Raw genomic sequence first — 10006 nt, 5'->3', positions numbered from 1 at the left:
ACAGCTGGTTCTTAACATCAGCTGATTGGTTACGTGTTTTCATGTCAGTCTTTACAAAGAAGTACTGTGAAGAAGCACTGTGTGTTGTAAAAACTATGATCCAGAACTAAGAAGCATATCTGCCCATGACCTGAGCTCAGATAATGAAACACCTCATCCATATTAGTAAAATATTAACAGAGGTTATTGGTTGTCATAGTAAAATGAGAGGCTGCATTGAACGTAATTTCATTTGCAGACGTTCAGAAAATTGACATCATGGCTGCAAGAATGTATAAATAACCAGCACACTGCATTTCTGGTCAACTGCAGCAACATCTTTGAAGGGGGCATTCTACAGGCTCAGCTCCTCTAAAGACACGGCAAAAACTGGATTCTATAAAGTACACCGAGGAGCTCTTTTTTTACAGAGCAGTTCTAAGAACATCCGAGAGATTCCTTCCTCTGCCTTCAACTGCATTTACCATTTACTTAAAAAAGCAATGTGCACGGGAAGTTGTGCTAAGTGCCTGGGAACCACTCTTATCCCCCTGGCTGTGCTATGTACCCTTGCTAACATTTTGTTGTTTTTCCCTGGAGGAAAAGTGGCTAACGACAATCTGCACATTACAAATGAGGTCTGGTACTTCGGAGGGATCTTGGGGTCTGGTGTATTGGTGAGTATATAAATTCAGATATTCCTACCCACACCATCACTTTGCATTGCTGAATTTCTTCAGTACTTCAAATGCAGGTTCCACAACTGCAAATTTTTTTCTGATAAGCAAGTAAGTTACAAGTCATCCAACAGTTTTGCATCAAGTAGCTTAATTTAGTGATAAGAAAAAAAAACAGAGAACTCTTATATTACAAAGCAAATGTAACTTGAAGTCATCCTAATTCAAACTGTATTTTTGTCATTGTTAGATGATCTTTCCTGCCTTGGTATTTTTGGGCCTTAAGAATAATGATTGCTGTGGATGCTGTGGTAATGAGGGCTGTGGAAAGAGGTTTGCGGTAAGTGAGAAGAAACACTGCAAAGAAGTAAAAGCTAAATTATTACCAATATATGTATCTTCTGCTCACTCATTGAGAGACTGTACAGATGCTGACCTGAGTGTAGGACACAAATCAGCCATTTGTCTGAGTGCTGGGAGGTAGAAATAGAGGCTGTAAGAACTGCATTATGCCTTTGATTCTGTGCCACAGGTATGACAACTTGGTGTATTTTGCTATCACAAGATACTTACAGTTGCTATCACAATTAAAACTAATTTCTGAAAGATCTGCACTTAGTTTTGCAGAGCATGACAGTTCTCTCTTTAGCCTTTTTTTGCTGTCATTTTTGAAATTATTCTGACAGTTGCACACTACATTCCCAACTCACTGCAGACCCACACATTGGGCTGCAGGTACCTCATTAGGTTCGTAGGAAATTTCAGGTTGGAAGAGACCACAGAGAGGTCACCTAATCTGGCCTTCTACTTAAAGCCAGGTATACCAGGCTCCACTTCAAATTCATAGCTTCCTTTCACATGAGAAGTGAAAAGTTTTAAATGGGTATCTTCAGATACTAGTAAACATTTAAAGCATTTTGGTTTAAAAATGAGATTAGATTAAAAATAAATATATTTCTATTAGGAAAGTCTATCCTTTTGAAATAAATTGTTTGGCTTGAGTAGATCATTACACATTTTCACAAAGAAGCAGCCTTTCAAACCGGAAAAAAAATAAAAGGAAAAAGCAAATCACAACTATGAGGTTAACGAGGAGCCTTCCCTCACCACACTGTGTTATCAATGTTTTGCTAGCAGTGAACATATCTTAGTTTAGCTTTGAAGACCACATATAACTCAGGGACTATAAAAATTACTAATGTTTTGCTGCTGGGGGGCCACTCACAGCCCTGCGATGCAGCTGAACCAGGCCCACAGCTATACCGCGGGTGACCAGGGGTAAGCGCCTGCAAAGCTGTGCCCGCTGCCGCAGGTAGGCGGAGCCACGCACACAGCGCTGCCCATACAGCAACCCACGTCCTGCGGCGCAGAACCCTACTGAGAACTCATGTGAGAATGCAGCTGAGAAACGGGGTGTTATTAATGCAGTCACTAGTACTAAGTACACTGTACCGAAGGAGTCCCAGTGGCCTTACCACAGCATGACTGAGAACTGAATTTGGTCTTGTATGTTAGCAGAAACGCTGCTATTATTTGTTAGCCCCATCAGCTGCATCAACATAAAAATGCATGTCAACAGTCGAGGCAAGAGTCTCGTGATGAGGTCTGAATGAAAGTAATCTTTTTTTCCTCTACCTATATCTCTTTGATCCAATAAAAGGCACTACCTCTACCTACAAACTATTACGGCTACAAGTGCTTCAGAATTCAAGCAGGGCATTAGTTTTTGCATTATTACATATTGGTATGTTTATTTACATATCAGTGCATATCATATTACACATCTGATATCAGTGTATCAGATTATTTTCAGATCAGTATATAAAAATGCCATAATGGAAAGCCAGAAAGATAAAGATGTCCTTTCCAACCCATTCCAATCGCACTAGTAGAACTAATGCTGACAAGTACCTGAGAGGAGATAAAGTACACCAAAATGAAACATGAAAGGGAGACTCAGGAAGACAAACTGTAATTATTTGGTACAAATGTGACCAAGACACCAAAGCCAACTTGTAAACCATACTGTAGATTATTTTCTTTAATGTCTTGAGTGGTCCAAGACTTCAGTCTTGCTTGTATGTCTTCAGAAAGACTTCCCCTTCAGTGAAACTCATGACCTTGAACAAGATGAGGACTGTTGGACAAACACTATCTGAAGGGCAGGAGTGCCATCTACTGTGGCAGCATCCACCCCTTTTGCCTTCAGATAAACGGTGCCAATTGTTTTAAAGCTTTTAAATACAGTGTAGGTATGTGTTACACATCTGGTATGTAATTGTGAGTTAATATATTTCAGCTGTTCAGAGTGTAGGACCATTAAGAGCTGAATTCAGGGAATACACATTCACATTAATAGGGTACATTTCATTGTTTGAATGAAAACAAAAAATAACATGATTTTTCTCTTCATCAGATGTTTTCTTCTGTAATATTTGCTGCAGTTGGAGTTGTGGGAGCTGGATACTGCTTTATTTTGTCAGCAGTAGCCCTAAACAGAGGCCCTAAATGCAACACTGGAACAGAGTGGACCTATCCTTTCAAAGATGGGTAAGACAACACAATCAGAAAAAAAAAGTTACAAGTTTTAATTTTGTGGTATGATTTAACTTTCAAATCTGTAATTATACTATTTGTCTACAAGACAGAAGCTCTTGGAAGAGCCAGCAACTCACAGCAATCCTAAGTAAGGTTCAAGAGCAGATATAAAGAATAGTGAGTACTTTAATGAGTTTCAAACGAGCCCATAAAGGGAAATGCACAGCTTTCTAGGTTACTCCTGGAATGATAAGCAGTATATGAGGATAAATTCTACCTAGATGAACAGCAGTGACATTTTATATTGAAATTTGATGGCATGCAAATAATTAGTATCTATGTATTATTTTATCTTGGTTATGGAATTTGGAAGTTGTCTGTTCCTCACACTCTGCAGCTCAAACGTATTTGGTGTCATGTATCACTTTCAGAGAGCAGGTGTAAAGAACATAAGCAACCCCTAGCAATCCAGTTGCTGAGGGCTGAAACCAGTAAAGGTCCAACTGAAAGCAGGGTACAATGTATTAGCAAGGAGAGCAGGCGGGAGCAGAACAGATCAATGACGGGTACAGTAAACTCCTCACTGCATCAGAATCTTTAATGCAGTCTTCTGCAGTCAATTGCTTCAATTGACCTAGAACCTAAACCAAAATTATGTTCTAGATATGTGGCACCAGTGCAATAATGGAAATTATTTCTTGCACTAATTAAAGCTAACAGAGACTCAGCTGTATCACAACAGCGACGGCTTGTGACAGACTCCCTCTCTGTGAGCTCACGTCATCTTCTTCACAGGGATTACCTTTCTAACCATACACTGTGGAACATTTGTCAGTCACCTGAAAACATTGTCCCTTGGAACCTGACTCTCTTCTCCTTGCTGCTCATCATGAGTGGGATCCAGGCAGTGCTCTGTGGCATCCAAGTGGTGAATGGCCTGTTTGGAACAATCTGTGGGGACTGCAAATGTTGCGGATGTTGTGGGGTGAGCAACTGACTGTTTTCTGTTACTGTTTTTTCTACTGATAACAGTTATATGCACACCTGACTAGCTGACAGTCTGAAAAACTAAACTAGCCTTCATTCAGTGCCATGATGATGTTTTCTTAAGTGTAGCTGAACCCCTACAATGTCCCCAGGTGCTGAAATTACTATTTCAGTCCATATTTATGTTGTTTATTCCATAGCTACTGGGAAATCATAAGAACATTTGAAAGTGACAGGAGTGGTAGCCACTAAATTATCTCCATGCTTTTATTATTCCAGGGATCTTGAACTGTCTAAAGAATATGAATATTGCACACAACCTTCTTTATCTTGGGAGGCTCCTTTTTGCAACTGTTGCATAAAGCAGCCTTCAGATGCATCATCTCTGGCTAACAAGATGAGAATGAAGGGCACTTCCCCTTAAGAAGCTCTGACTCCCTTTCCAGACTTCCTGAAAGCCTTTATCATAGAATAGAATAAAATAAGTGAAATTCAACTCTAACATTCATATTTATTTTTGTAAAACAGTTTCTGTCTAAAAGAGGATATTCTCAGGCAAAATATTTTCTTTCCTGAGTCTGCTTTCCCACTGGGGTTCACCAAATGCTGCTGGTACAAGCTCAGCTATAATGCAGTTGTGTCTATTTTCTCTTGAGGTTTATCAGATGGAAATACCACGAGTCTAAATTTTTTTAAGTATGTTTATGTTATGTGGAAAAGTGAGGACTTCTCTTTTCCAAACCCATTATGATTAAAATGCTCCCCATTAACAAGAGACACACATACCTGTTTACATGCTGAAATACATTCTAGACTTGTAATCCTCATCTTGAATCTCTCATACGGAAACTACACAGCCTGTGTAATTTAATGACATAGAAATAGTCACCATAAGTAAACTAATCTGTTCCTACTTACGAAGGGCTTTTATCCCCCTGTTCATGGCAGTAATTCACTGTGAGCTCTCATCTAACAAAGGTGATGCAGTGATTTAAGAGTCACAGATTAACAGGTCTAGGAGGCATCTTTGGAGCCTACCTTTGCACACAAAGGCAGCACAAACAACACTTAAATATTTTGTAAGACATCTATGTAACCTGTTCTTAAAAATCTCCAAGTTCAGATGATTGTGTGGCCTGTGATTTCAGAAGATGTATTCATGTACTCTGCAGCTATATTAGAGCTATCTCAAGAACTTAATATTCAGAAGCACTAAAAGCTGGTGCGCAACATGCAAAAATGTGAAATAGCTAGATTTAGGTAATTAACAAAAGCAAATCAGCCTCAGTGATGCATTGTGCAAGATGATAAAAGTAATTATAAAACAACATCTTCAGAAACAGCTGTTTCTCCCACCTGTTCTACTTCATTGCTGGGGAATCCGAGAGCACCCTTTATACCACCACCCACTGATGTAACTATCTTGCATCTATTCTTTCATCTGTGGTTAGCAGCTGTCCTGCACCTCATCTCACATTTGTTTCATTTTATTTATATGAAGCATTTGGGAACATGGAATGTTTCTCAGCACCACTGAACAAAGGGATGGGTGGCTGCATAGCATACAATTTTGATATATTAATAAACAGAATACATAAATCTTTGTAGGAGACTTGGGATAACAAATGACAGGAAGCTACGATACCTAAAACCAAAACCAACAGGTGGTTTATGAGTCAATGCTTAAAAGATGCCCAAGTACACTGTGGTCTTCTAACATGAGCTAGTATCTAGTAGATACTGAAACAAGGCACACAGATTTCATCTCAACCCGGACTGCATTTGCACCTTGGCCTTGGGATGCACTGAACAAGCGTAAATGAACTGGATATCAGCAGCTTAGCTGATCTAGCATTTTTGAGAGCCAACAGCACTGTTCCTAATTCAGTTGTGATTAACATCTGAGGCTCCCACCTAGCATTTAAATTCCTGGGAATCACACCCGACTGTCAATTCTGCAGCAACTGGAGATAGCTTTCTCTTTTTCCTGAGCAAGGCATGCAGTAAAATCAAGGGGTGGGACTGATCACAGATTGTTGTGACAGGGAAAGAAGTAATGGGCCAGCAATACTCCTAGTAGAGAAGTTACAGATAAAGAGCATGTGTTAGGCATAAACAGAAAGATGTTGGCAAGAGAGAAACTACGAACAGGGAGAACTGAAAGAGTTAAACCTGACCTCAGTAGTTCTTACCAACTTGAACACCACACTTGGTTTTAGTGTGTACAAATATCAACACTTACACAGATGTAGAAATCCTAGTAGCTTAAAAGAAAAATATTAGTATTGTCTGTAAAATCTCAGAGATGCACGTGTTATCTGGGCCCTCGTTATTCACCCACAAAAACTGGCTGCTCAGTGCCAGTTGACTGTGTGCTGAGAGCAATTCTGGGGCATCAGTTCAGCTGAGAATTTACATTAATTATTTAACACACAAGTTATTTAACAACTCAGATTACAACACGTGGAGTGTGTGCACATGATTTTGAGCCCATGCATTTCAACTTCTGCCTAACAAAACCGGTGCCCCTGCACAGTTAAACTGTATACAGTTGGAGCTCTCTTTATTGATTGTCCCCAGTAGACTGCAACAAGATGATACATTAACCGCAGTACAGCGTCACCTGTTGGGAATGATGCATTATCTAACTGGCAACTTTGTTTTAAAGGTTCATTTCCAAACTTACGAAGTTAACATACACAAAGTAAAAAGATATTTGCTTAGCCAAGAGCAAAGAATGTTTTCTAACATCATTCTAGTCTCGAATGTTCATCACCTGCTCCCAGTTCAACTTTAGCTCACACTTCAAGGCTTCTACATTACTCATGGTGTAACCAGCCACAAGGCAAACAACAGCAAACTCGGCAACAACCACTACTGCCCAAGGATGGGGAGACTGACTTGCTCTCCCACATTGATACGAGTGGGGTCTTTGCCCCGAGGGTGAACACTGATATCAGTGATGGACATCAATAAAACTCCAGATAAAACACCTCTGAAGTTTTTCCTTGCCAAATTACTCTTTCATGGGGATAGAATCCACCGTTTAACTTAAATTACAAAAACTCTGCCAATACAACGGGACATTTTATAGGCATCTTCACCTGAGAAGCACCATCGTTATCCTCCACCTGCCACTGCTCACTTGATGCAGGACCCTTCACTGAAATACAAATTGCTCCCACCTGTGGATCAAAACAACCCAAACCGAAAAATACTACTCGTTGGCACTGAGAAATAAAGCCTACCAACTAACTGCGCTAGTTAAGTTTATGGCAATACTTGATCATTGCTACGTGCAGAAAAAGGGCGCCAGTGGAGGGTCCCCACTGCCTTTGCGTGTGCACGTCTCACCTGCCGGGGAATCTCCCGGCTGCTGAGGGTGCAGGACCAGCGGCAGCGCCCGGCCTCGGTCCGCGCTGCTCTTTCCCCCCCGGCTCCTCCCGTAGGTCACCCATCCCCTGCCCAGGCAATTATCGGGGTCGAGACGCGCTATACGGCCGACCCTATGGAAGCAAGGACTGAGTCCCGGTCCATTCCTGACCCGCGCAGCAGCCCCAGCCAGCAAAACAGCGGGAGCCCTCGGATGCATCTCCCGCCTTCGGTCCAGCCCTGGGGGGCAGCGCGGTCTCCCGAATGGTCTCCTCCTACCTGCCACCGACCTCGCTCCTCCCGTCCTCACAGCCCCGCCGCGTTCCTGAGGACAAGGCGGGAGCCGCAGCCAGGGCGGGGCGGGACAGCAGCCCCGGAGCGACCACCTGAGGTGGCCGGCGGGGGGACCCGCCCTGCCGCGGCCCGACTGGGCAGAGGCAAGTGGTCTCGGGCGGGGGCGTCTTCCCTCTCACCTTAGTCCCGCCGTCGCGCTTTCCCTTCGCTGCCCTGCCCGTCTTCGTTCCCCTCGTCCTAACCGAATTCTGTAAACGCCAGGTTACAAGAGGGCTTGCTTTTAGGCTAGCCCAAGGTAGGGTGTTAATTTTATCAAAATATTCTAGCCATCGCATTTTGAAGAATAAAAACGTACCTGGATGCAGGCACTGCTGATGGTACAGGGAAGAGCAAGCTTTCAGGACCAGGTAGCAAAAAGGCTTTAGAACAGGCTTTAGTACTGCACCGAAAATAGCCATGTCAGGATACTTTCCCGACAAAAGCGGGTGCGAGAGGTGAGATTCCCAAGGGCGAGGTGCACACCCTCACCCTGGAGAGAAGGCTAGCACTAGGATCCTTTGCAGCTGTGCAGTTGTCCTTGCAGCCCGAAATGGCTTCCTGAACTCGGGCACAGAAACCAGAACAGAAGGCCCGTCAACAGGACTGCTGCATTAAATGGTTATCTCGGAAAGCCAGAGCACTGACATGCTTCCTCTGAAATGCCTGGGGTTTTCTGCACATCACAATCTCGGAAAATCCCTCCCTGACGAAAGGTTTTATTACAGCTCTGAGGCAACACCACACAGGAGCAGCAATCTTTGCGGGGCACCACTGAGCAGCTCAGAAGGAGAGCTTCATTAGGAACAAACAAAATGGCCTTCATAAACAAACACACATTCAGTGATTCTGCCAAAAAAATACTTGATTAATATTCCCGAGTAAATAAACCATGAATTAGCAAACACATTTCTCAAAACAACTAATACACTTTCCATTTCTGTTTAGTGGCGGTTCCACAACTTCTTTGTGTAAAAGCAAGATACTGTTAGAAGCATTCTAACAATTAATTAGAATAAATTATGTAAGGGAACAATTCAAGAAGAGTATTAAACTTAATTAATAGTAACAGTTGCACTGGATCACGTACCATAGCAGGAAAGACAAGCTTTGTTGTTCAGGTTTCATGGTTTGTTCTTGTAAAAGAAGACAGTATTTTCTTAATGCAGAATTTAGGATGCTTCTTGAATAAGGGATCAGGCTGAAAGCAGTGAACTAAAGTCCCCCAAACAGAACTTGACAGCAAATGTATTTGGTGTTAACTCTTCTGCTTAGAGGTAAAGGTATTAAACCAAATCGTAACAAAACATTTGTGTCAGTGAATTATCAGTTGCAAGGTGCCACTAAAAGAAACACGTAATGGTGGCACTGGGAAGGAAGATGTTGTAGGCATTATAAGTAAATCTGCAATTACCACTAATGGCCATAACAACTGCCAGTAAATTAAAACATACAGGTAAAATAACCCATCTGATTTGCTAAGAGCTCATAATTTAATTAAAAATTTATGCCTTTTGCACAGAATAGTATTCCAAGCAGTGTTACACAGTTCCCTAGGAAGCACATACTAAAATCTCCAAAATAAAAAAGAAACAATTTAATAAACCAATATGCATCCAAAATCTTTAAGTTCATTTATATTTGGTTTTCATGTACAAGATCAAGGAAATAGTAAAAAAAACAGAATCAAACCCTGGATACAACAGTTTGATCTGACAGCTTTTGATACATACAATCTGTTGCAAGGTACTTAAAATTAAAAACAAATGCTCACACATGTCATGTAACAAAATGAAAAAAGTAAATAAAAAAGTTAAAGTACTAGCATGTATATGCATGTAGCATATTAGGAAACAAGTTTATTTGAACACCCATATTTTTCTGTATTTAAAATAGATATTTAAATCCTTCCCTCAAACAGCATTTGTTGTCAAGAAGTCAAACCCAATCCCTCCCCAAGTTACATTCTGACAGTATTACCAGAATACAAACTGTAATTAACAACATTTCATTACTCCTGTATCACCAAGACTTACATATGCCACCCTCGGTGATGGTTGACAGTAAATCTATCCAGCTGGCATATTTGCTGTATTTATACTATAAGCAGACAGTGTGCATTT

At 41.4% G+C, this 10006-nt stretch overlaps 1 protein-coding gene across 1 annotated transcript; it reads left to right on the top strand.

Moving 5' to 3' along the window:
- Positions 1-329: 329 nt before the first annotated feature.
- On the top strand, positions 330-4677 carry TM4SF4 (transmembrane 4 L six family member 4). The gene is made up of 4 exons (XM_061452775.1): positions 330-656; positions 907-996; positions 3073-3206; positions 3990-4677. Exons 1-4 carry the CDS (start codon positions 483-485, stop codon positions 4189-4191), a joined length of 600 nt encoding a protein of 199 aa, XP_061308759.1. The 5' UTR covers positions 330-482; the 3' UTR covers positions 4192-4677.
- The last annotated feature ends 5329 nt before the right edge of the window (positions 4678-10006 follow it).

This window comes from Pezoporus flaviventris, unplaced genomic scaffold (genome assembly GCF_033815535.1).
Source record: "Pezoporus flaviventris isolate CSIRO_AGI_PZ_B2104156 unplaced genomic scaffold, CSIRO_AGI_Pfla_v1 ptg000013l, whole genome shotgun sequence".
NCBI classification, from domain to species: Eukaryota; Metazoa; Chordata; class Aves; order Psittaciformes; family Psittacidae; genus Pezoporus; species Pezoporus flaviventris.
The sequence above is the reverse complement of the archived record's forward strand: the minus strand, read 5'-3'. Positions and strand labels throughout refer to the sequence as shown.

What these genes read in the sequence shown, in the direction of transcription:
- TM4SF4 (XM_061452775.1), top strand. Translation starts at nt 483, where the DNA reads ATGTGCACGGGAAGTTGTGCTAAGTGCCTGGGAACCACTCTTATCCCC. An exon ending in GCTGTGGAAAGAGGTTTGCG is followed by an intron (nt 997 to 3,072) that starts GTAAGTGAGAAG and finishes TCTCTTCATCAG; the next exon opens with ATGTTTTCTTCTGTAATATT. An exon ending in ACCTATCCTTTCAAAGATGG is followed by an intron (nt 3,207 to 3,989) that starts GTAAGACAACAC and finishes TCTTCTTCACAG; the next exon opens with GGATTACCTTTCTAACCATA.